The sequence below is a fragment of the Syngnathus typhle genome, linkage group LG4 (genome assembly GCF_033458585.1).
Source record: "Syngnathus typhle isolate RoL2023-S1 ecotype Sweden linkage group LG4, RoL_Styp_1.0, whole genome shotgun sequence".
NCBI classification, from domain to species: Eukaryota; Metazoa; Chordata; class Actinopteri; order Syngnathiformes; family Syngnathidae; genus Syngnathus; species Syngnathus typhle.
Genome location: NC_083741.1, coordinates 20061821 through 20087971, shown reverse-complemented (window position 1 = coordinate 20087971; position 26151 = coordinate 20061821). Strand labels below are relative to the sequence as shown.

Below are 26151 nucleotides of genomic sequence, written 5' to 3'. Positions count from 1 at the left end.
AGTCAAGATGCTAAAATATTAGCAGCGCAGGAGCAATGCTAATGTACATCTGTTCCACTCAATCTATGGCCTTTGAACACTTTTTTTTTTCCACGCCGGATAATAAGCGGAGCCTTCTTCTTCCCCCCCAATCCTTCCGACTTCAAAGCCGATGTGCCACGGATAATGCAAATGATGGCAATTCGCCGCTTACTCAAGAGCGGGAAACCAAAGCTCTGTGTGGTGGTGATGGTGGTGAGGTGGGGTTAATGCTAATTGGCAAGGCCTTGCCTTTTATGTGTGCCTAGATGGTGCAAGAAATAAAAACACTTAAGACTGTTTTTCGGGTGAGTTCAATTAACTACTAGCGTAAGGTGTTAAAAGCAACTGCAGATGAGGTGAGGCTAGCAGGTATGTGTTTATTTTGACATTTAATATTAAAGTTATGCATTTTTAACACTCAAACGTTTTTAGTTTTATTGATTAGTTTTGGACAAATCAGTTAATAAGAACAACAAGTCAACAACTGTATTAGTCTTTGAATCCCGCTCTGCCCCAATTTCGGATGGTGTTCCACAGGGTTCAATTTTGGGGCCCCTGCTGTTTTAAAACAAAGAAGGTATTTCCTTTCACTATGCAATCCCCTCAAATGACTTTTTCCCTCATTAAGGCCACATTTTACATATCTCGAGGTAAGGCTCTGAATTTCATGGAAAATAAGACCGAAGTAGTGTTTGGTCCTGGTGGCCCCTGTATATACTAGCCTGCTGTCAGAACTTTGTATACAGTGATGGTTTTAGAAGTGCTCTAGAAAAGAAGTTGAGTTGAGACGAATGTGAGCAAAAGAAATTTCAGTTGTGCCTGTGTGAGAGTTTCCGCATTGTATATGAGAGGTAATCCTGAATTATGTCCCTGACAGCCCCTCATATCACGACTGCCTCCTTCTTTCTTTGAGTCTCTCGCACTCACTCTCTCGCTTTCTCTATTTCGGCAAAACATCAAAGCTGGAGGCGGCGGCGCTTTGATGTGGCGCCGTGCTGTCGAAGGTACAAAGTGAACGCGGGGGGATGTCGAGCTGCAAGGTGCCTCTGTAGCACGGGGGGCCGCACTTGAAAGCAGGGCCTGCGCAGCCGAGGCACGGTCGTGAATGTCCAACAAGTATCAAGCCGCAACACATTGAAGGTCAGGGGGAATCTGGACGTGACCTTGAAGGGCAAGGCCCGAGTGATGACTTTTCAGATCGCAGGAGTGGTGGAGCAAATCTGGACATCGTGCGAGACTTTGGCAAATCTCGTGAGACTTTGGCTAAGTCAGCAGCTACAAGAGTTTGTTTTTAAGGTTATGTCACGACAGAACAGTACCACTGACCTAACAGAAACCTGAAATTCCAACAGTTAATAAAAAGTGTGATGATAACCATAGAACCATAGGTTATTAAAGTGTGCAGATAACCATAAAGCAAGTGCATAGTGTTGATCAGGACATGCAGGATTACAAAATAGTGTAAAATAATAGTGAGAAGTGTTACTTTATATTTGTTTGACACAGGTTGACTTAATTTTTAAATGTTGCTCGAACATTGTAGCTAGTGGTGCTATACAGACATTATGCAACCTGAGCGACGTCGCTGCAATTATTGACCGGTAATGCAACAGCGCCACCAAGTGGCTAGAAAGCCATATTGCATCTAACATTTTCTGCACACCCAGACATAATCGAAATGAGTGTCGGAAAGAGCAATAGGTTCGATTTTATATCATTCATTATTGAGGCAAAGAAATTAGCAACTGATTATTTGTATTATTTATTTTTTTTTAAAAAAACGTGTGTATTCGCAACATACAATACAGAAAAATAATAAAATTTTCTGGATTTGAAAGAAATGTAATAAAATCTAACGTTTAAATCACTCAACAATTCCCGTGACGCCTTGACTTGAAACCTTTCTTGGCCTATATTTGAATAAACCGTACCACAGCTATCAACTTGGTATCAATATTATCTTGTGTATCATGTGTATCACTTTGACCAATTTGCTGTAAAAGCACTTCCTGAATGCAAAAGACCGTTTGCCCAGAGAGGATTTAGAAAGAGGAAGTCAATTGTTGACTCCTCAACTCATTTTGCATGTACGCACACACTGACTTAGTCGGAACTTGAGTAAGTTTGAGCGTTCTCTCTCTCTCTCTCTCTCTCTCTCTCTCTCTCTCTCTCTCTCTCTCTCTCTCTCTCTCTCTCTCTCTCTCTCTCTCTCTCTCTCTCTCTCTCTCTCTCTCTCTCTCTCTCTCTCTCTCTCTCTCTCTCTCTCTCTCTCTCTCTCTCTCTCTCTAGCTACTGTGGTCACGTGACTTGGCCAAAGTTTCACTTTGTTGCGGAATGAAGAACAAGAAGACGCCCCATGTTTGCAACCAGGCATGAGGGATGGAGGAGACAAAAAGCCGTGTCATGTGCATCAAGTTCAGACCTTCCACCATGACACCTTGCTGATATCCACTGGACCGTGCCGTGTGCCTCCAGAAGGTGACCATGGCCCAGGATCTGGTGCTAAAGCAACGTAGCGAGATCCTCTGCGGTCTGTGCGCCAGCGGCTCGTCCGAGCCCCTCGAGAGGGTTCTGGATGTCCTCCTGGCCCGCGGGGAGTTTTCGTGGGAGGATTACCTCAACGTGCGAGTGCAGGGGAGGCCGCTTCATGCCAACGCCAGGCATCTGCTGGATCTGGTCTACGCCAAGGGGGAGGCAGCGTGCCAGGTCTTAACCGAGGCTGTCCGGCAGGTCCTGCCCGAATCTCCAGGCCTTGTCACTGGGACGCTTCTGACGCAAAGACCCAACCTGGTGGGAGAGCTCCAAGGCTGCGTGGACGGAGCTCTGGAAGCTCTTCTGGAATCGGGATGCTTCACCCACGAGGACTGTGGAGACGTACGCTTGCCTTTGCACACACCCGCGCAGCAGGTAACTTTATGCATCAACATTGTCTTAAACTGTCATACAAGTTCCCGTGGCGTAAATAAACCTTTGTCGCACTCAGGCGAGACGCTTGCTGGATCATGTGAGCTCCAAAGGGAAGTCGGCGGCAAACGTGGTGCTACGCTACGTTGAGCAAAAGCAACAGCAGGGGTGCAACCTGACAGTAGAGAAGACCACACCCAAAGGTTTTTTATCATTTAATTCCGTACATATCAGCATTTTATCACCCATGTGTTGGTCAGACTTGAGTCAGCGTACAGTGACTGTGCACTTCCCCAACAAGGCTGTTTACGTATTTGCCACAGAGTTCAAACAGCCACCATTTTATTTGAACATTTTAGTCTTGTGTTCCTTCTCCATTACAGAACTCCTTATCTATGAGAAAAAGTTACGCAGTTCTGTGTCGGCCCAGTCCGTCTTCCTCAGTACGTACGGAGGAACCGACCACATGTCGCTTGATGACATCTACACCCGAGGTCAATTGGAGGTGGCGCACGACTGCAAGGATCAAGCACATCTGGACCTGGAGGATATCGTAGGACCGCCAGGCACTGCGAATGAGGAGGCGGACACGGTCCTGGTATCCGGGGATGCGGGTAGCGGTAAGAGCACCTTACTCCAAAGGCTGCATCTTCTCTGGGCTCGAGGTGCCAGCCTCCCCGAGTTCGTCCTCCTGTTCCCTTTCAGCTGTCGCAAGCTCAATTCGGAACTCAATGAGCTGTCAGTCCAAGAACTGCTCTTCCGCCACTGCTGCTGGCCCGACCGCAGCCAGGATGAGATCTTCCGCTTCATCCTGGACCACCCGCACCTCGTGGTCATCACGTTTGACGGCCTCGACGAGCTCAAGCAGAGCTTCTCGGATGAGCGCAGAATCTGCTGCCCCACGCAGCCCGCCCCCGTACACGAACTATTATTCAACTTACTCCAGGGGTCCCTCCTGAAGGGGGTTCGGAAGGTGGTGACCAGTCGACCGGAAGCCGTGGGTCCGACATTGAGGAAGCATCTGCGCAAAGAACTCTTCCTTAAAGGCTTTTCCCCCGATGGGATCAATTGTTTTGTCAAGAAACAACACAGCGACTTGTCGGTGGCCTCGAAAGTCTTGGCGTCCATTCAGGCCAACACGGCTTTATTGGGACTCTGCCACAGTCCCGTCCTCTGCTGGATTGTCTCGCAGTGTCACAAGGAGCTGCTAGGTTGCGCAGATGGGACACCGCAGACCATAACGGACGTGTACCTCATGATCCTGCAGCATTTTTTGCAGCACCAAAGCCCCTCGAAGTCTTCCGCGGGCACCAGTTGGATTCAGGAGCACCTGGTCGGCATCTTGCATCTGGGTCAGCTTGCTTTCCAGGGCGTGGAAGCTTCCTCTTACGTCTTTGATGGCGCTGACCTGGAGACCTGCTGTGTTACGGACAAAGAAATCTGCGCGGGGTTCCTAACCCAAAGCAAGGAAATGTCACGTCACGAGAGTCTTCGGTACGAATTCCTTCACGTGACCATGCAGTGTTTCTTCGCTGCGCTTTACATCGTTTTGTCCAACAATACGGACCGCTCCACTGTCGCTAAGCTATTCGAGCTAAAGGCAGGGGGCTTCGGTAGCTCCTGCTTTGGCCCGTGCTTGACTGCTGACCTTGAACAGGGACTGTCCGAAAGCCCCAATTTACAAATCGCGGCCACTTTTGTGTCCGGTCTCCTATCTCAGAGACACAGACACCTGTGGTTGCACTGCACCCCGACATCCACCGTGGAGAGGAAAGCGCGACAGGTGGTCCGCTGCCTCCACAAAGGCATGCAGAAGCACTTCAAGTCCATCCCCCAGCCCGTTGAAGGGGAAAAAAAGAGCATGCACGCCATGCCGGGTTTCGTCTGGCTCATCAAGTGCATCTATGAGATGCGGGAGAGCAATGCGGCCCGGGAGGTCTTGAGCAAGCTGGAGGTGGACCACCTGAAGATGACCTACTGCAACATTGGACCGGTGGAGTGCACCGCTCTGGCCTATGTGCTCCGGCACCTGAGGAATCCTGTGGGAATCCAGCTGGACAACAACTCAGTGGGCGATGTGGGCGTGGAGCAGCTGCTTCCCTGTTTGCATATTTGCAAGTCCCTCTAGTGAGTAGAAAAAGACCTCATTTTTGTTAGCACGTAGCTAACGTATCTGCACCCCTTTAACAGTCTCAGAAATAATAACATCACCGACGAGGGGCTTCGAAAACTGATGGCAAAGGGAATCCAGTGTGACAACTTCCAGAAAATTGCGTAAGCCTTCTTGAAATTATATTATGAAGTCTTTGGTCTAAGTCCTACTGTAGTTCTCTTTCCCCACTTGTGTTCCCTTTTTAGACTCTTCAACAACAGGCTGACTGACGCTTGTACACAACACATTTCTCATCTACTGACGACCAAACAGAATTTCCTTTCATTGAGGTTAGAACAACTGGTCTTCTTGGAGTTTGAAAACCCAGCAGACCTTTATTGTTGTAGAAGAAAAAACGTCTTTCGTTTCAGGCTGGGCAACAACAATATTACATCGGAAGGAGCCAAACAACTAGCTATAGGGCTGGAGCTCAATCATTCGTTGAAGCATTTAGGGTACGTTGATATGTTCAATTAAAATGCAGAAATATGTATCTTAACTGCGTAATATTAAATTTGTTCAGGCTTTGGGGTAATAAGATTGGCGATTCAGGTGCAGAGGCCATTGCCGGTGCCCTGGAAGGCAGCAAAACGCTAGTATGGCTAAGGTAATATTTTTGCTTATTAAGTAAATTAAAATGCATACCGTAATTTTCGGACTATAAGTCGTGTTTTTTTTCATAGTTTGGGTGGGGGGGCGACTTATACTCAGGAGCGACTTATATACATATATATGTTTTTTTTTTTCACTTTTCTTGGGCATTTTATGGCTGGTGCGACTTATACTACGGTGCGACTTATAGTCCGAAAATTACGGTATTTATTTTGGGAACGTTGTCAACATTTGATGTAATTTGGTAAATGATTCATAAAATTAAAATAATAATAATAAAATAATAAATCCATTTTATTTATATTAAATGTTAGTTATTTTCCATTTCTGATTTCACGGACCACCGCCACGGACCCCGAGAGGACCGCGGACCACCTGTTGACAATCACTGATGTATTGGAATTATTTGTTGTATTTTAATGACAGCTTGGTGGGCAACGGTGTGGGCAGTGCCGGAGCTCGTGCTTTGGCCAGAATGCTTGAGAGTGGCACATCACTGGAGGAATTATGGTCAGTTCAGTTTCGTTGCGCAAGTGCTCAAATCCTCCAACTCATTCCTGTTTTTCTTCCTCTTTTCTGTACAAGGTTGACTGAAAACTGCATCACCAGGGAGGGAGTGGAGTGTTTGGTTCAAGCCTTGGAGTGTAACACACGTATCAAGTCAGTATGGTGAGCGCTTTCTACTCTTATATCAAAATCAAAGTCTGCTTTATTGTCAATTTCTTCACATGTCAAGACACACAAAGACATCGAAATTGCGTTTCCTACTATCCCACGGTGACAAGACATATTACATATTATATATATATATATACTATATATATATATATATATATATATATATATATATATATATATATATATATATATATATATTGGTCCACGAACCAACAAAACATTCAAGTAAACAATACAAAAAGTTAAAACAAGAAGGCACATACAATGAATAAATAAGAGCAATGAATAATAAATAAATAAATAAACAAATAAATAAATAAGAGCAACATGGTTGAAATGGCCAAGATCTGGTGTGGTGAGCTTTGGTGTTCAAGATTTTAAAGTTTTTAAAATAGAGGGTTCACTGGTAGATGAGATAACAAATAATGATAAACCGTTAGTTTAATTTCACTCATGTTTAGTTAATTTTCTATACTAAATGCTTATTGACACAATTAAGCCTGCTTTGTTTTGGTTTGTTTGACTAGTTTTTGAATGTACTTTTTGTAATAAATAGATTAACCTTGCCCATTGACCATACATTGTGCATCCCCGTCTTTGCAGTCAGTGCAAACTTCTTGCAATTGATGATACATTCATTTTGCAGGTTAAGGAACAATCCCCTAAGCCCCGAGGAGGTGGAGGAGATGACTCGACGTGAATCAAGACTCATCTTCTGATGCTTTTTTTTAAAAAATAAATATTTATTAAAATGACAACAACTGTGGTAACTTTGCATGCCCACTGTTCACAAACACTTGTGGTATTGCTTTTCTATTGCGAGTATAAGTGGGGATGTCTTTACATTTACTATGTCATATTTATCATATCATCAATATCAAGAGAATAATTACATTGCCAGATTTATTTTTATTTTTTATCATTGACTGTGGAGACGGTCTGAATTTTCTTTTCATATCGATCCGTGCTGCAGTCTCTTAATGTCTCGACTATGCTTTACAGATGCATTTTTATGCGTTTTAATTTTTTTTTTTTTTAAAAAGAAGCAAACTTTACCCCACTAGCTCAGACGACTGTCAAACTGCGATGCACCCTAACTATACGCAGTTTCAATGGGAAACCCGTATAGAAACAAACAGCCAATCAGGATCACGTGTAAGACTTGCTCCGCCAATGAGCGAGCTTCTTTTTGATGACGTTTTGACACCAGCTTTCCTGAGGTCGTCATGTAAATAATCTAGCTGAAGTACACCGCATCGTTACACTGTATGAATTTTGTAATATATATTTATCTAAATGTTGCTCTTATTTCCTAGATCGCGACAGTCCCCCGTCGACGTCCTAGCTGTCGGGTTGCCAGTTTGCCTCACGGTAGCCTGATTGCTCTTAGCATATTAGCATTAGCTTGCTGTTTAGGTAAGCAGAGGTGACCACAGCGGCGTTTGGGTTTAATTTTGGAGACCTTGCGCCAAATTGGAATAATGGTGGTGGTGACGTGACACGTCACCCGCAATCTTCTCGGCTAAAACCAAAACAGAGGTAAGGCAGGCCATGGTCAATGACGTTTGCTTTTGGTGAGAATGACCCGCGGTAGGTGAGTGCTGGCTGGCTGGGCTAACGCTTGCGAAGCTGGGGGGGGGCCAAGCTGTCATGTCGGTTAACTAACCTGGTGTCATTTGACATGAAATAATATCGTGAAGCTTTTATAGCACATTTGCGGGGTTTAATCATCGTAAAAAAATGTCTACAGACGGATATGGCGTGCTCACTATGGGTTTCATTTGCTCGAGGGGAAGTCCATGCGTCGCACCCTGCGCCTTGTGTATTTTTTGTGTATTCAAATGAGCAAATCCGAGCAATTAAAGAAAAGCAGAACCCATTTTATATACTCAATTGCAGCGAGTTGCAGGTGGCTTAAAGGGTTTATATTGCATTCGATGAAATTGGGAAGTCATCATTACATTCATTTAGTTATTCAAAATAACATTTGATTTCTACTGACTGCGTGATGGCGTTCATTCCAGTCAAGGCCTTTTTTTTTTTTTAAAGGAAACTTTATTTTCTGTCTCACAGACTCCAGTTGCTGTGATGCTCCCCTTGTTGTCTAGGATGAAGCCATGAGCTCAGTCCTGTGGAGCCAGGAGAAGCCCAGCGGGGGCTTCAGGGAGGACTGGCGTTTCTACATGGTGGTGAAGGAGTGCACGGTGGAGAAGCCCCCCCAGAAGACCCTGTGGATCCCACGCGGCAGCCTCGGCCAGGCGTGCCAGGAGCGCAACAACCTGGGCCGCCCGCTGCCAACGTGCAAGGGCAAGAGGAGCCTGCGCATTCTGGACCAGACCAACGTGGTGCTGAGCCTGGAGGAGCGCGACGTCCTGGAGATCGACGAGAAGCTGGCCGAGCTGCTCTTCCCCATTACCAACTGTGAGGAACGTTACGCCCTGCTCTGGAATAAGTCCCGGCTGGAGCGCGTACGTGACATCGACTGCGGCTCCAAAGTGCGTGTCCAGTTGCGTTCCGGGGATGAGCCTCTGCCCGGCGTGGTGCGCTTCAAGGGCTCGTTGCTGCCCGACAGAGCCCTCTCGGGAATCCTCTTTGGAGTGGAGTTATTGGTAAGAATGTTTCTCTTGACTGAGATGTAGCCACAATTGATCGCTTCCGGGAATCGATACTCGTACCAATTTTCACGATTTTTGTATGTGCTCGTGGAAGTAAATGTTCATTTGTTTAATGACGAAAGTTCAATGTTTTTCAATTTCACCTTTTATTTTTCAAGATGTAAAATTTGGCAACACAACATCCCGGAGTGGAATTTATAACACGATAAACAAACGGAGAATGACATAAAGCTGTAGTTTGTTGACTGACAGCAGTGAGAACATTTCCATAACACCAACGCAACTCGCCGCTTGCACTGCGCCGCATGTCCGCCGAAGCAACACACGCAACGCACAAAGCTTTGCTTATTTCAGCACAATGTTTCTATTCTGCGGCGCTCAGCTGAGTTGGCTGACGGCAGCGCTCGGGCGCTCGGGCTGCGGCTCAATGTAAATAAACACCTTACTTCATCTTCTTGGGTTCCAACTTGACACACTTTGCCAAATCCTGACGGACTTACTGAACTTGAATTCTGCAAGTCGAAAAATTGGAGTTTGACAAAAGTGAAAAAAATATGGCTTATATTTTCAGCCATCATAATGTGCGATGTCATCAGTGCATTTTTTTTGCCAATTTTTTGTGACACCATTGTAGACCGTTGTTGCGTGATTGGGTATAGTTGATGAGAAATGAGCAGCTCACCAAGTATTGATTTGGTTCTTTAATTTTGCACTTGATGGTTAACCAGAACCAATCATTTGTATACATGCAATTTGAAATACATTTTATCCTCTAATAATTGTATGTCAAGTTTTGTAGGCACATATAAAGGTTTTACATTTCCCAGCTTCTTCTGTCAGCTCTGGTTTCGACCTTTTCAGGAGGAGGGCCGAGGCCAGGGATTCACGGAGGGTTCCTTCCAGGGCCGCCAGCTTTTCCGCTGCGAGGACGAATGCGGCGTGTTTGTGGCCCTGGACAAGCTGGAGCTATGGGAGGACGACGACGACGACGACCTGGGCGATCTGGATTTAGATCATGTCACCCTGGTGGAGGAGGACCAGGACTACCCACCGCTAGAGATCAACTCCAGAGTCCTGGTACAGACCCGTGAGGGACCTGAGAGAGGCACCATCATTTTTTGTGACTTGCTGCCGGGTAACGAGAGCCTGGGCTACTACGTGGGTGTTGACATGGTAAGTCATTTGGTTCATTCAAATATATTTGTAACCTAAGAGATTTCATTTCTTTATCTAAATAAATAATCAGTTACTGTCAGTGATTTATTGTGAATGCTATGATAAAAATCTTATAATACATAATAAAGAATCTTCGAATTAATTTTGATAGCTATATTATAGTTGAATTACGAACAAATCATTCTTCTTCTTATATTTTCTTCTAGTATTTTTTGAAGCAACTGCTTACATTCACATTTTATTCATTTGTTCTTAACTCATTTACAAATTACGAGGCTCATCACTGTACTTAAAAAGTCCCTTGATCAGTTTATGGCATAAGAAAATAAAAGAAATTCCGGGAGTTTTTCATTCATTTTTAAATTTTAAGATTTTCCCATAAGCAATTGTTAGATGATTTTATCGTGTTATCCCTTCTTCTGTATCGCTCTTCATTAGGCTATATGTTCTTGTTGCCAAGGATCATCGTAGCCGGTAGCTATGACGACCGTTGTCAGGTCGGGAGTGCTGTTGTGGTCGGAGAGAGATTGTAACGGCGGCATCTGACTGCTGATGGTTAGCGGCGGCGGCGGCAAGCCCACGCCACGCATTGCATCCACTGCCCACACCAAGACGAGGAGGCAGTCACGCTCCGGGGGGGGGGTGGTCTCTGAGTGGTATGACCCGATAGTGTGGCATTGGGGCAAGCAGGCGGCTAATTGGGAGGATCGCTGCTTTTGCCCAGCCTCGCCTTCTCGCCATCTCGCGTTTGCGCTGCGTCGGATTGCAAACTGCCAGGGGGGAAGAATACCTCGGTTGTACTAGCAAGAGGGATTACAGCGCTAAGGAGGATCTGAATCAGAAGGGGGGCTGCTTATGTGGGGATGATGAACAACTGGGTTATCACCATGCCAGCGTGTTAGATAAAGTGCCACGACCTGGAAGGGTTACGCGCTTCTCATGGCTCCGACTCTTCCAGGACAATCCGATCGGCGAGTGGGACGGAATGTTTGACGGGAAGCTGCTGTGTAACTTTGCCAGTTTGGAGCACACGCGACTTGTCCCCATCTGTGACGTAATGCCAGGTGAGCTGCACCTCCTTTTTCTGACAAATGTGTTTTTCCTCATGTGCTTCTCTTCTTTTTTTTATCCACGCTGGCAACAGAGAGAGTCTTTTGTCTCGGTGCCCTGCTTGCTTTCTCAGACCAAATAGCTCTTTGTTCGCCATATCGGCATATTGATGTGGTTATGCGCGCCAGAAAGCTGCCACAACTATTTTACTTGTCCCGCCTTCAGTCAACAAGTAAACAGGCAATAAAAACAAAGCTTTGCAACCATGTAGAGACTTAAAAAAATGTGCTACTTGTATGTCCCGTCACAAGAAGTTAAAGCTAGTTCGCAAAGGCGCCATTTATTTTTAGTTTCCTGCCCAGCCATCAAGTTTGAGAATAAAGAAACTTGTCAATCTTTTGAGTCTGAATTTTGCCAAATTGTCTCGTCACCGAATATTGTTGCTCAAAAACGACAACTTCAATTTACACAGAGGGCATTTTAAATGGCGACTAATGTCCAATGTTTATTTTGGTCCGCACAGAATATTCCGTGCAGGACCAAAGGCTGCAAAAGCACACTTTTGCTTCCAGAGGCAACAACAACGACAAGTCGTCTTCTGGCCAAAGTAAACCAAAGAGCAAAGGTACTCCAAAAAAAAAAAAAAAAAAGTTTTTCCTTTGAAATGAACATTTTAGCTCCTTGTCAGTGCTAACATGGACTTTGTCTCCGCGCTGTAATCTTGCAACACACGCACACACAGAGATGCACACACCCACACGTACACTTTCCAATTTATTCTGCATCTGTGTTGTGGTGTTATTTCCAGGATTAGCTCATCAGTGCAGCAGTAGGAGCAAGTCAGAGTTTTACTATACTTTAAATGGCAGCTCTGTTGACCCCCCAGTGCAGTCCAAATCCAAAAGCACATGGTACATTGACGAAGGTAACACGTGGCCACTCGTTGAACGCCCACCGTCTTGCTGGCAAGCTCCTGCTTCCGAACGAGCATCTTTTTGGCTTTTTCCGAAATGCTACGTGATTGACTAAATATATTTTTTTACAAATAGTTACAATCACAACATGAATGTCATTGTAAACGTGGGGCTCTTCAATGATTTTTCCCAATTTTTTTAAAGCGGCGTGAAGTGCACTCGCCTGTTCTCGTAACATGAAATCATCACATAGCCAACAACATGCTCAGTCAGTCGCTGCGGCTTGCCACCAAGACATTCTCCAGCAGTCCCGTCCCCTTATTCACCATTGTTCGCGTCACGTTCATCTTGCACGGTGCTATCGGTGTTGATGTACAGGCTTTTATTCATGCTTAGTGCTCTAAATTAAATACAGAAGCGTTTGATCAATTAGAAAATAATTAGTGGCCAAAGCATTTGTAAAAGTCTGATGTCAGAGGTGCACATTGTTTCTTTTTTTTTTTTTTTTTACGTATTTCCATTGGTGTTGAGAATCATTTTTGTCATGTATTACCTGACCTGTACTTGCCAGAGAATTTCACTCCCTGTGTCTTGATGTGTTTATTAGATGACATGTTTTTTCATTTTCATAAATGCCTTGTCTCAATGTAGCAGTAGTTTATTTAATTTATTTTTTTTGCATTCATTCACACCAACATTAGAATGCAGACCTGTAATGTGAATGTCAGCAGTGACTCATAAACAGGTGGTGACCTCGAGGTGTTTAGTTGAGTGACTTATCGGGCATGTTTTGATTAGCATATCTGGACATCTTGCAGATGCTCTTTATTTATATGCATACAACGGAGGATTTTTTTTTCCTCATTCAAATTTGTTTCTGCTTAATGCTGTAAAAATACAAAAAAGTCAATGAACCAATCTTGCATGTTGTAATTCGGGAGGAAGCAATAGAAAAGCCACATAAGCTTCTGGAGAACATGCAAGTCCCGCACAGGGAGGCCATGAGTTGAGAGTGCAACCTCAAACCTGGCAGACGTCCTCAGCATGTCATACAAACCAGCTGCCAGGGTGCATGACGTTCTCCAATCATCCTCTAGATGGCGGGAAAAACCCATCTTGACATGGACTTTCCTCATCCTCATGTTCCATTTGTTGTCATTTGTAAATTGTGTCCGACATGTTTTTTTGCCTCCTTTTACATGTCTTGTCTTCTGTCTGTCCTTCAGTTGGGGAGGACCCAGCAAAGTCGCTCACCGAAACTCCCCCCGACTTCAACCAGTCCCCCCCACCCATTAGGGCGCCGCCGCCCGCCTCGTTGGCTAGCGACAACAAATTCCACTCCCTCCCCTTCAGCCTGAACCGCAAGAGCGGGCCCGTCGACAACATGAGCCACGGACCGCTCTCCCTGTCTGTCCAGTCGGTAATGGGGGAGCACGCCGAGGCACCTTCGCCCACCGCTCCCTCGTCGCCGCGGCCTGCCACCCCTACCAGAGGGCAGCCGGGTCTTGAGGTGGGCTCCCTGGTGGAGGTGAAAGAGAATCCCCCTCTGTGTGGTGTCATTCGCTGGGTGGGTCTGCCACCAGGCTTGTTGGAGCCACTGGCTGGGCTGGAACTGGTGAGAACACACCACATCACCAAGGGTGGGCAGAGTGTGAGCTAATAGTGTGCTAGTAATAAAGGAGTGTGCAAAATTGGATTAATTTAAATCACTCCATACATTTTGTCTAGATATTTTTCTTAACCTCATCCATGAACGAGTCTAGCGTACGTTTTGAAAATCCTGTGGCACACAAGCGCGCCGGTTTCCCCCCAAATATTTATCGGCTTGGCATATTTCAGGAAGAGGAGTGCCCGGGTTGCACCGATGGCACCTTCAAAGGTACGCGCTACTTCAACTGCCCGCCTAAGAAGGCCCTCTTCGTGAAGCTCAAGTGCTGCCGGCCCGACTCCCGCTTCCCGTCGCTGCACCACTCCTCCAACCCCATCGAGCGCTGCAACTCGATCGGTGAGTCATCCGTCGTCATCTTCAACGCCGTTTTCAGAGTAATTTTTTCCGTCACCTCTTGTCGTAAAGCCACGCACCCGTTGTATTTTGGACCGGCAGAGAAAGGACAGTAGAACGATGCGGGACCTCTGAGCCAACTAACTGTGTCCCTTCACACAGCTTTCGGGGGCTATTTAAGCGAGGTGGTACACGAGAACACGCCGCCCCGCAGCGAGACGGATGGTCTCGACATCATGGTCGGCAAGAAGAAAGGCATCCAGGGCCACTACAACTCGTGCTACTTGGATTCAACCCTCTTCTGGTCAGCGCTCTTTTTTGCATTTCAAACTCACCATTTATTTGTTGGATTTCTGCCGTAGTGATCAAAGATGGCGGAGTTTCTTTGTTCAAGCGTGCTGCCCTTAGGCAGGGCCTGATAAGTGAATGGTGTTGACTTTGGCTTGTTCACCCGCCAGAGGGCTTGCTTTTGGTTGGAATTATTTCTGTACAGAAATAAGATTTGATTCTGAAAAGAATGCATGTCTGTTTGGGTCACAATCAATGTGGTATCACATGTTTCCATGAGCCTCAGTATTGATAATCACCGACTTGTTCAAACAATGATATCAAACTTTCCCTTGTCGTGCAGTCTCTTTTCCTTCAGCTCCGTACTGGACACAGTTCTGCTGAGGCCGCGCTCAAAGACGGACGTGGAGTATTACAGAGAGACCCAAGAACTGTTGCGCACTGAGATAGTCAACCCCCTGCGCATGTGAGTGCGGTCAATAAAAGTTTCTTTTTTTGCCTATTATAAAGTCACCTCCCACAATGCTTCTGGTTTTCACTCAGACACGGGTATGTGTGTGCCACCAAAGTGATGAAACTCAGGAGGATCCTGGAGAAAGTAGAAGCTGCGTCTGGCTTCACCTCTGAAGAAAAAGGCAAGATCTTGTGTTGCCCTTCTGATTGTCCTCTTACTAATTGAGTCACATCTTGTGCTGCAGATCCAGAGGAGTTCCTCAATATACTATTCCATCACATATTGCGGGTGGACCCTTTGCTCAAACTAAGGTAAATGTTGCTGAGCTTGAGCTTCACCTAGTGGCCCAAAGAGGAAATGCAAGATCATAGTCGAAGTCATCTCAGCATAAGTTCTGTTATCTGAGATATCAGTGATTTCAATAGACATTGGAAACAAGATTCAGTAGTTTTGAACACAGTATAAAGGAAAAAAAATGAACTTAATTATGCAGGTCGGCGGGACAGAAGGTGCAAGACTGTTACTTTTACCAGATCTTCATGGACAAAAAAGACAAGGTTGGTGTCCCAACCATCCAGCAGCTACTGGAGTGGTCGTTCATCAACAGCGACCTCAAGTTTGCCGAGGTGAGTTTTCCAAAGGTTTTGGCATTGTTGCCTCAATGTTACGCAACAATTTTTGGACTTGGGTATCAACTTGAGAGACGGTTTGGTCGTCTTCGACTTCTCGTGGAACCATCAGTCATCAAGGCAACAGTGCGGACTAGCGAGTAGGAAACGTTTCCAGACTGATAAACCGTCTGGCCTGTTTTCCCACCGGCGGATCTTAAACGGGCCGCAATCCTACACAACACATCCTCGATGTAAAGCAGCCTCCCCTTAGTGATCAGATAGCCAGTCTGAACAAGAAACGGAGCGTGCGAGATCGCTGGGTCCTGCGTGTTTTAATTGTAAACACCCCCTCTACTTTGGTCGGTGTTGCTTTTGTGCAGGACGATAATAAGCTTTCCCTCGCCTCTGTTTTTCTCGCCCCTCAGGCTCCCTCCTGCCTTATCATCCAGATGCCGCGCTTTGGCAAGGACTTCAAAATGTTCAACAAGATTTTCCCCTCGCTGGAGTTAGACATCACAGATCTTCTGGAAGACAGTGAGTCGGAGCCGACTGCTTTTATGCGTGCGTTCGTGCGTGTGAGTGTGTGTCTTGCTCGTCTGTCTTTTTACTTTGTAATAAAACTCCACTGAGTTGTCGCCATGGCCCAAGCGAAACAAAGTCTGCGCACACATATGCCAAAGACTTTTTTTTCTTTCTTACCTTCCAGCTCCCAGGGAATGTCGCATCTGCGGAGGCCTGGCCCTCTTTGAGTGCCGAGACTGCTATGACGACGGCGACATCACGGCGGGCAAGATTAAGCAATTCTGTGAAAAGTGCAATACGCAGGTAAATAATATGCGGTGCAATACTCACAAGGCCGCTCGCTCTTCTTAGGTTGGTTTAACACCGAATGCCTGAAGTGACCCAATTGCCATTTCTTTGCTCTCAAGTGACACAATTGGAATGTGTCATGGCAATGTAAATAGAAGAAAACAAAACTTTTTTGTTATTTTTTTGGTTTGCTGTGTGTGAGCCTTTCTGCATGTAAACCAATCTACATTGGATACATGACACTTGAAATGTACATGCAAGTAGACTGACGTGTAGGGCTTAAATAGGTGCAGGCTCAGATGGCTTGGCCACGCGATGGCGCCAAATACAAAGAAATGAGAGCAGTGTCGATGTCGCGGCTCAAAAAGTTCTTCCCACTTGAACAGCATATTAGTATCGGTTAAATGATTTTATTTTATGAGGCGTTACAATCACGCAGATGCTTAAAAGTCCATTTGATTTTGTAAAATACAGGCCCCTTAATTATCTTTAAATACTGACCATCCACCCATCCATCCAATTTGTTTGGAAGGAGGGGTGGATGGTCAGTGGCGGGTCTGCTGGAGCATATCCAAAATATTGTCTGAAAATATCTGAAAAGAAAATTTGTCAATGAGAAGTTTTGCATTTCAGGTTCATCTTCACCCGAGAAGAAAAAGTCACCGGCACGGCAAGCTGTGCGTCCCCAAGGAGCTGCAAGAAGGCGGCGGGCGCCAGGGCGCGTTCCCACGCCAGACGATGGAGCTGTTTGCCGTGCTGTGCATTGAGACCAGTCACTACGTGGCCTTCGTCAAGTATGGCAGTGACGCCTCCGCCTGGCTCTTTTTCGACAGCATGGCTGACCGAGACGGTAAGCTGCGCTTCTGATGCCTTTCAACCTTTTTTGCTACGCTGGAGTGAAATTTTGCTTTTTAAAGATTTTTTTTTTACTGTTGGTAAAATGCAGTATGACAGTAATTGATATAATACTAGTGTTACTGTAAAGCATATATAAAATATATCTATAAAAATACCAAAACAACATATTTTTTAAAACTCTTGACTCAGACAAAAAGTTGTATATGACTATGAATTAATATTATATTTATAGTTATCCTTATTATTACTATTATTGCTATTGTCATCAGATTTTAGTGTTTTTTGTAGTATTAGTAACAAACAAATGACTTAAATATTTCTCTAGTATATTTCTCTGTCTTTTATATTTTTTATATTGTTATTTTTTTGAAACTTGCATTGTATTTTATGCGTGCGTGGGGGAAATATAGTCTGAAAAACAAAATTCTGCTAAGGCAAATTTAAAATAGAAATATATAAATAATACTTAAACTAGAAATCCTAAGAATCCTAGTGAATGTAATGTGTTGTTGAGTTAAATTTCATTTTAACCCCATTGTTACCCAATCAATAGAAAAGTATTGGCTTTATACAAATGTTTTTCAAAAATGGGCAGCTATGGTATTAGGCTTATGTTATATATATAATAAAATAAGTAACTATTGTTGTTAATCAAAATCACTTGAATAAAATAAATTTAATAAGTAAAAGCGTATATGAAAAAAAAAATAGAATCATGCAATGAAATAAAAAACAAACAGTTGTCATCACATCACAGCCGAAAGAGAATAAATTAGATTAATCTAAAAAAAAAAAGACCTATATTTATAGATGTATATCTTTTTTCCAAGCAATAAGAAGTATCTTTTTGTTCCATGTCACATTTGGTTCAAAGAGCAACGTGGCTGCATGTTGTCGTTGACCCAGCTTTTGGGACGCACCATCACAACTGTGCCAAGAAGGAAATGAGATGAAGGTTTAACACTGTGTTGTTCTTCAATCTGTTCCCCCTTGTGCTTGGGCAGGAGGCCAGAATGGCTTCAACATTCCGCAGGTGTCGCCGTGCCCCGAGGTGGAGGCCTACCTGAAGATGACGCCCGAGGAGCTGCACACGCTCGACCCCAAGAGCATCCAAGGCCAGGCCCGACGGCTGCTGTGCGACGCCTACATGTGCATGTACCAGAGCCCCACCATGAGCCTGTACAAGTAGCCCCTGACGCGCCGACACCCTCCATCCTCTTCGTCGTCATCCTCTAGCCCCGCGGCCACTACGCGGCGCCCCTCCCTACCTCATCGCTGTGGACTTCCCAGAAAGACCCACAATGAGAAAAAAAAAAGAACTAAACCGAAAGAAGGCTTGCCTAGTTTGGAGTTAACCCTCTCCACTCTTGTCAGGTTCTGCAGGGGGAGGGTTGGGGGGAGGGGTGATGCGGGCTTTATTTGCACTGTGCTTTCGGTGAAGTATTGTGTTCTTCATGTCGTCCTACGTAGCTTCTCCTTATCTCTCAGCCGAGCCTTTGCAAAGCTCAAGAAGGATCTAAAAGACGGAGGGAGCCGAGAGGTGAGGGAGTGGGGGGGGCAAGTTGGAGGACCCTTAAGAAGAGGAGTCCCGCTCGTCTTAATAAGCGGGAAGGACGGGAGCGCTTCCTAACACCTCGTTAGAGAAGCGGGGGACACGGTCCCCACTACACGACTCGCTCTCTCGTGACCCGGTTCGGTCTTACCCTCGGTCACAGATCGTGTGTTGCAGAAAACAATGTAGCTGTTATAACCCTTTGACTGCACATTTACACAGTCCCCCCCCCCACCCCACCCCCCCCAAGTTCCACTCCCTCCACCCTGGGAAAAACTGCACTTTGGTGCCGAGTCCTCTTAAGGTGGAAGTAATGGGGGAGAGCTAATTTATTGGTCAAGGGATGCGGTTTTATTTTTATTTTTTTTTGGTGTGTTCCCGCTACTGGCGGAACGTCCGCTTCTAACATGTACAGTGTTTGCCCTGCACATCTTTTATGTTTACGAAGCCTTTTTGAGAGTCCGGGCCCACGACTCACCGCCTTTCTCTAAGATGTGACATGCAGCAGATTAATACAAAAAAAAAAAAGAAAACGAGATGTGATCAAATATTGATATTATTTATTTGAAACTAATCATGTTTGTCCCTTTTTAAGGAAATAAAAACAGGGTTGATGATGATATTGATGATGCTGTCAGGTTTTCAACTACTGACACACACACACCAACACACAAGGCTGGTAACCTTGAAGATATTGTAAATGAATTAAGTGGAAAAAAGAGCAACTCGATGAGGTGCTTTTGAAGTGGAAGCAGAGAAACGTGTGTGCCAGAACCGTTTCAAGACGGAGGCGCCTTTTCTGGTAGTTTGCACTTTTCCAGGGACTCTTACTGCACTGCTGAGTTCCGCCACTGATTCCCTTCAGGAGACGTCTTGAGAACTGAATGACTTTTTTTTTTGTATTGATTTCCCTCTGTCCAGTCTCTCTAGTGTACACAAATGTAACAGGTGGAGTTTGATGTCAGTCACATTGCTGTACATGTTTCATTCAATAAATGCCGTTTTGGAAGGGAGCAACATGGCCACGGCGTGTTCTCGTAGCAGACTTCAACAACTGCTCCGAGAATATTTTGCAGTTAGGTGAGTTTTTGTCTTACTCCTTTCGTTTGTTTTCATTGAGTTTTTGACACGGTTCTTGTATTGGATGACAGGTTGCGGCGGTAGGTGGATTTTGACCAGGCCTGGTGAACACGAGAGGTGAGTTTGTCACTTTATTGTAAATACAATTTGTGCATATGGTGGTTTTGGGTCTGGGTTCTGACTCGGCTGTTCCAAAACTAATGTGAGAATTTCGATTGCTGAGGAGAACATACGTTGGGCCACAAACAAAAGCAAGTGTGTTTGTCCAGATCATTGGTAATCGGATGAGCGGGGTGAAAAGCCCGTTTAGCGGGGATCATCCTCCGTCTTGTAAACAAACAACGGTAATAAAGCGCAGATTGTTATTCTTACAGGAGGATGACAAAAGATGAAGTCGTACGGTCTTCTTCCATTTCCTAGTTCTGGTTCTCACGTTCCCTGAGGAAAAAAAAAAAAGTCCTTGTCGTTTTTTTGTTGTCATTCCCATGGGAAACGATAAGTAGACGTTTTAAGTTAATCAGCTTGTAATCGAGTTGACCACTTTGTTGTGTTCAGTTTGTCTCGATAGTTTTTTTATTCTCTCCTTCAAAGGTCAGTGTAATGAAGTTTTTTTATTCTCTCCTTCAAAGGTCAGTGTAATGAACCTAATCAACAACAGCGCCCTATTCTTACAATAGCCTTGCTTTGATCACGCAAAATACTGTGACCCAAATCCCCAGATAATCGCTAACAAAGTGGATCCCCTCCGTTAAATTAGCATGTTATTATGAATGCAGAAAACAGCATTGGCACCACCCCCGCGCTACACCTAGCAGCTTAGCTTAGCGCTGACTTCAGAAGTGCCAGATAAGTATTTGTCAACACAACAGCTGGCACACAATGCCCTCTTGTAGCTTTATGCCACGGCATATGCCCGCCGCTCGTAGCGTGCCGTAATTTAGCCGGGCCGCTTCTGCCCGAACAGATGGGCCCGAGTATTGTTATTCTCGCTCCAGCTCGGGGGTCCCTGGGGGGATTCACTAAATAAAATCAAAGCAGATGGACCTCTCTGGGCTAAGGCTGTATTTATGATAAACAGCCTGTACAACCATTGTCCGTCAAACACCTTAACACACCTCCTTCTTGACAGAAGACTGCGGTGGAACATCCTTAGAGAGAATCCGAATCAACAGGATTCGAGCTTTTAATGACAGATCTGTAGATTTTCTGATTAGAAGTTTGGTAAACAATCTTGAAAAGTTTGAGAATCATTTAAAAATCAAGAAGGGACTTGCTTGGGTATGATAAAGCAAGTAGAGCTGCGGCCTCACTATTTGGCAAGAAATGAGACAGTGTTTTCCCCTCTGGTTCACTTTTTGGCAAGGTTAAACTTTCACAAGTGGGGCCCTAAATAAGAAGCTTTGAATGTTTATGCAAAGCTAGCGAGACACAGGTAACATCATATTTCTTTTTATAAATGAAAATGGACAACTTTGAGTAAAATTCACACATTTCCTACAACATATTTGTCACGTTATTCCCAACTTTTAAGGCCTGCGACTAAATTAAGCAGCTTTCGAAAGTACCATCCAGCAGATGTTGTCGCTCCTCGCAAGCCAGATGTGCATAAATTGCATCCGCGCAGCAAATATTTGAAAGTTGTATCTTTCACTTAAGGTGCAAAGTGCTTTTTATGGCCCATCACAGCTCTTAAGTATGACCCCCGGGGGCTGGAGCCCAGTACCTGTGGTGTTTAGACTATTTTGGAGTGGGAGGGTGCCAAGGTGCGCTTGTTTCATCCACCTGTTTGCCCTTTATTGACTCCCGCCTTCGACGCTTCGCTACACAACATGCACGAATGCTCAAAACTTTTATATCGTCTTGTCACTTGACAAAAACTAATCTCAATTTATCGAGTGGTTTCAGGCATTATATTCTTTTTTGTACAGCGTCTGGAATGAATCATCCGTTGACAGGTTCGGTGTCACTGTCATCATCTAAATTGTTTTGTTTTTTAATGTATAAAGTGACTTTAATACGATTCCAACGCAACCATTGTGGTAAGTAATTGAACATATCAGTGGTAGCGGCGAGCTAATAAGAACTACTCTTGTCATGTTACAATCGTACAATGACAAATTGATGATTGCGTCCCGGACCTCATCCGGCCTGGGCTTATTATCAGCGAGGTGTAATATAAATATGCAAATCTGCCGCTTGAACTTTACAATCCTCAACTGAGGCTATTCATCTCCTCGAATGCGTCCGTTTATACTTGGCCAGCCCCTCATACATCACGCCGTGTCATTTTGAAAGCAAATATTAATCAATTGAGCGTTGAGAATTGAGCTTAGCTGAATTTGTCCATCAGGAGAAGAACATTGTGATTCCTTATGGAGACTTCCAAATGGACATAAGGAAGAAGTCATATTTATTAATAGGTAAATGACGAAGTTGCAAATTTTGGATTTTTTTTAATTTAAATTGTTCTTAAATTCCACTTATTTTCATAAATGATGGTCACCTTATACTTGTTAATCTACAATTTAAATATTTCAGTAATGTGGCTTTTTCTTTCATTACCAAACGAGTACCACCAACCTCGTCCATATGTAGATCATGACAAAGAGTCTAGTTGAAGAGCGTCACATGTGAGATGATAACGGCCCCTAAGCTTCTCATAATCTTTCATTAAAACAAACTCTGACATCGAGTCAGGCAGACGTTTCTTATTTTCAGCTTACGCGTTAATGTTCATACAAGTCGGAGCTCATTAAGCCGGTTCCGCTGCACCGCACCGGCCTGACCATTCAGTGTCACAGGAAGCCGACCGACATTCCAACTCTGGTGTAATGACTCGGAATAATATGGCGATATCCTGCCCGCCGGCCGTCTGTGCCCGATATCCTTTGCTCGTCATAACATCATAACGTCACACAATAAGAGCTTGCGATTTGGTGTCCTGTTTTCTTTTTAATTGAGACTCTAGTTCAGGGGTGTCAAACTCATTTTTTTCGCGGGCCGCTTTGCAGTCATAGCTTCTTTCGGAAGGCCATTATGACTGTCAATCCAAATAAATATATGAGCACCTCATATAATATACAGTAAAAGCTACAAAACATACTGATAAATAGCACGTTTTCAAATCAGATGAGTAAAAACTGGTCAAATATTTAAAAAAAAACAACAATATTATTAAAAATGAAGACAATTTGCAATTCTAGTAATGACACATGAACTTGATGCACAATTTGTCTCCGCGGGCCACATAAAATGATGTGGCGGGCCGTATCTGGCCCCCCGGGCCTTGAGTTTGACACCTGTGATCGAGTTAATTACGGAGGGCGGGGCTGTAATTGGTAAAACTATCTGGTACTGTAATCAGACTTTCATCAATTAAAGCAACTCTAAAAAATCCGTCATATTTATTGATTACACATTTTAGAGCTTATGAAGTGCAAACTTATAGTGATGTCCTTTTTATTATTTAAAAACATTGAAGAACAAATGTATTTTGGTTATTAATTTTGGCCAGCTGTGGCTTACGTTCGGTGCCGATGTGATACATTAGTCAAAAAAGCCTTTCCCCGAGGGTTGCCCCCCGCTCGATGGTGTCAGACGGCGCAGACAAACGATGATAAAGTGATCGTCGCGTGACTTTGACAGGCAGCGGCACGGGCCTGCCTGCGCAATAACGCCAGCACTTCATCTGCAAGAACGCAGTCAAACTAAAGAGCCACGCTTGCCACGCCTTCATTATTGCCAGTCGCCACTTAATGAATCAGAGAATGCTCTTAGGGACGCAACATTTCAAACGCTCATTATTACGGAAGGGCTTGACAAATAAAAGAGGAAAAGCTCGAAGGAACTTTTAGCGTTGCAAAATTACTACAGTTACCGTTTTTTTCCATGTATAATGCGCCCCCATGTATAATACGCACCCTAAAAATGGCATGTTGATGCTGGAAAAAAAGCCTGTACCCATGTATAATACGCACCCAAATTCTGACTCCTACTTAAGTCCGTAAACGTAAAATTATTTCAGAAAAAAGATCATCTTTGAGAACAACCGGATGTTATTCTGCCGGTCAGTATCACTCCGCATGCGCTAGCAAACTCAATAGCGAAGAAATGTTTCGGATTTGTGTAGGGTACATTGTGACAGCAAACGAGCAGGTGATCGAGCAAGCGTCTGATACGAGAGCATTGTGTTCGTATGGAGCGTGTTTGAAGTGAACAGCAGAGAAGAAAGCGCATCTGTAATGGCGGCCTCCGTATCATATCCGGATAAAAAAAAAATACCCATGTATAATGCGCACCCCAGATTTTAGGACAATAAATTAGTTCAATTTTGCGCATTATACATGGAAAAAACGGTAGTACATCAGGCCCAGAGGTACTTCCGCGTTCGCATCATCATTAGTGTTTTCATTTATCTGACTTTCTCGTTCACACGCAATCGGCGAGTAACGAAACATCACCCGAGTGCGCCATTTCATGAGACGGTACTTCGGCGTGACCTCCTCGCCGCGGCCGTGCGGCGCTTTGCAAATCAATACAGTCAAGAGAAGCTGACAAGAGGCGAGGCGCGACATGTAATAAATGACAATTCGCCGTCAGCACCGGCGAGCGTGCGGTTGACAACCGCTGTCGGCCGCAGTCGTTTTCGTGTGACGCCTGGCTGTTATGTTGAAAGTGGGATTCATTTGGCGTGACTGTCTGGCACAGATGCTGATATTACAAGTAAGCACCCACCCCAAAACACCCTCCTCCTCCTCTCCCAATGCTGACAGACGTATTACATTTCTATCTTTTTATTGTTGTTGTCTTTCAAAAAGAAAAACACCTATATTGAAAGCAATTTTCCTCTTAACGCGGTCAAATTGTTCCGAGAAAATTGTATCTGCCATGCCTTGCGGATGATTGGCTGCACCTTTTGTTTGCTAGCCGACAATAATGGAAGGATTTCATATGCCGGATGAAGAAGATGTAGTTTGGGGTGGGGCGGGGGGGCGTTGCATATGAAACGACGTGTTGTGAACATTGAGTGTGAAATTTCACACGCACCGGATGATGAAAGTGGTTGCTTTGCTGCCAGGTAGATTGCAAAGCGAAATGTGCTGAGTATTAAAGTGCAAAAAGGAGGTGGGAAGATGTTTTTTTAAATTTCTTGCCATGTTTTAGATTCTAAAAATTGGCAGAAACAATGTTTATACTCGTTTCTTCTATAGGCATTCGTGGAGCCCGCTGATACCAGACATCGATAGCGAAAACGAAAAAAATCTGACAACGATTGCCCACTCCGGCTAATTTTTTGTGAGCCTTGCACGTGTGACTTGATCCCATCTCTGCTAATTGCCGCTGCTGCTTATCGCTTCTTACTGGCCACGTCCTGACATTTCTAACTATGGACATAATGAGTTATGAAAATGGAAGAGTCCACACTGTTACGCCTCTTATCCGATAAAGCTGTTGGTTCTCGGGCCCATCCATTAGCCGTTATTGTTTTCTCCAAACATGACATTGATTCCATTTACAGCCGATCAATGGCGAATGATTGTGACATTCAAATATGACCTTAAAGCTGGCCCATGTTTAACGCCTATGATGTGGATTAAACTTTTGCTAATGAGGTGATTTTTCTTCGCTCGGGGGACGGACGCCTGACATCGTCCCGCTGGGAACGGTCACTAAAAATTACATCAATTATTGACGATTTACTCGATTACCGTCTCTACCCTGCTAATTTACGTAATTAATAACCGGCCTCCGGATCAGGCAAAGAGCGCTTTATTAATAACAATCCCCACGTGTTGATGGAGTGGCATCATAATCAATTGCGGCAGCCGCGCAATGCTAATTAGCGCGGTTATTAATTGTTACAGTTGTGAAACGTGAGCGCGACATGCTGTCGGCGCCTTTGTAGAGCAATCAGCCCATTGAAAACGGCAAATCTAATTAGGCATTCAGCGAGCGGGCTGGGAATCCAAATGAGACAGTATCGGGCCTGACAGCTGGCAGCCTAGGCGCCGTTCACACTGGGCAAGGGGAGGGGGGGGGGGACAAAAAGCGACATTATCCTGGCAAGCCCGGCGACAACAGGAAAAGACATGTATTGCAAACTAATAAATACATTCACAGCGCCCGCCGGCCATAATCGCACAATGGAGCAATGAAATGCCTGCGTTGTGCCTTTTGTTAGGCCCACAAGGGCTGTTTATCCATCTATCCAGCTGGACAGTACCAGCTCCCACCAGTAGGGGGTGGAATTTTATACAGCAATTTCGGAATAGTTCCTGACAAAAGTTTTTTCCCCCCCACTATAACATAGTGGGAAATAATCCCCATTCATCCTTTGTGACAACATAGCTATCGAAACTATTTATGTATTGTGT

General features: G+C 44.7%; 2 protein-coding genes and 1 long non-coding RNA gene across 8 annotated transcripts; 2 read left to right on the top strand and 1 right to left on the bottom strand.

Annotated features, from left to right (window-relative positions):
• Positions 1-2128: 2128 nt before the first annotated feature.
• nod2 (nucleotide-binding oligomerization domain containing 2) lies at positions 2129-7128 on the top strand. 2 transcript variants are annotated; one of them, XM_061276229.1, is made up of 10 exons: positions 2129-2928; positions 3005-3128; positions 3309-5052; positions 5116-5199; positions 5284-5367; positions 5449-5532; positions 5601-5684; positions 6116-6199; positions 6275-6349; positions 7014-7128. In XM_061276229.1, exons 1-10 carry the CDS (start codon positions 2506-2508, stop codon positions 7084-7086), a joined length of 2859 nt encoding a protein of 952 aa, XP_061132213.1. In that variant the 5' UTR covers positions 2129-2505; the 3' UTR covers positions 7087-7128. The 2 variants fall into 2 exon arrangements, with proteins under 2 accessions (XP_061132213.1, XP_061132210.1); XM_061276226.1 differs by having other exon boundaries at positions 2132-2928; positions 6275-6358.
• A 414-nt stretch (positions 7129-7542) lies between these two features.
• cylda (cylindromatosis (turban tumor syndrome), a) lies at positions 7543-19317 on the top strand. 5 transcript variants are annotated; one of them, XM_061276222.1, is made up of 17 exons: positions 7543-7906; positions 8476-8976; positions 9844-10155; positions 11117-11222; positions 11732-11833; positions 12017-12133; positions 13349-13737; positions 13962-14127; positions 14287-14428; positions 14756-14878; positions 14956-15047; positions 15111-15177; positions 15360-15492; positions 15903-16011; positions 16184-16302; positions 16921-17137; positions 18150-19317. In XM_061276222.1, exons 2-17 carry the CDS (start codon positions 8485-8487, stop codon positions 18332-18334), a joined length of 2871 nt encoding a protein of 956 aa, XP_061132206.1. In that variant the 5' UTR covers positions 7543-7906; positions 8476-8484; the 3' UTR covers positions 18335-19317. The 5 variants fall into 5 exon arrangements, with proteins under 5 accessions (XP_061132206.1, XP_061132205.1, XP_061132209.1 ...); XM_061276221.1 differs by having other exon boundaries at positions 8441-8976; XM_061276223.1 differs by having other exon boundaries at positions 7554-7633; positions 8441-8976.
• Positions 11732-18350, bottom strand: LOC133152550 (uncharacterized). The gene is made up of 2 exons (XR_009714145.1): positions 18209-18350; positions 11732-16280 (listed from the first exon to the last, which is right to left on the bottom strand). It is a non-coding gene; the product is annotated as an uncharacterized LOC133152550 (long non-coding RNA).
• Positions 19318-26151: the final 6834 nt, after the last annotated feature.

Bases quoted from the DNA above. Each gene is read 5' to 3' on its own strand.
- nod2 (XM_061276226.1), top strand. From the start codon at position 2,506: ATGGCCCAGGATCTGGTGCTAAAGCAACGTAGCGAGATCCTCTGCGGT. The intron at 2,929-3,004 runs GTAACTTTATGC...TGTCGCACTCAG, and splicing joins TGCACACACCCGCGCAGCAG to GCGAGACGCTTGCTGGATCA. The intron at 3,129-3,308 runs GTTTTTTATCAT...TCTCCATTACAG, and splicing joins AGAGAAGACCACACCCAAAG to AACTCCTTATCTATGAGAAA.
- cylda (XM_061276222.1), top strand. From the start codon at position 8,485: ATGAGCTCAGTCCTGTGGAGCCAGGAGAAGCCCAGCGGGGGCTTCAGG. The intron at 14,879-14,955 runs GTGAGTGCGGTC...GTTTTCACTCAG, and splicing joins ATAGTCAACCCCCTGCGCAT to ACACGGGTATGTGTGTGCCA. The intron at 17,138-18,149 runs GTAAGCTGCGCT...GTGCTTGGGCAG, and splicing joins CAGCATGGCTGACCGAGACG to GAGGCCAGAATGGCTTCAAC.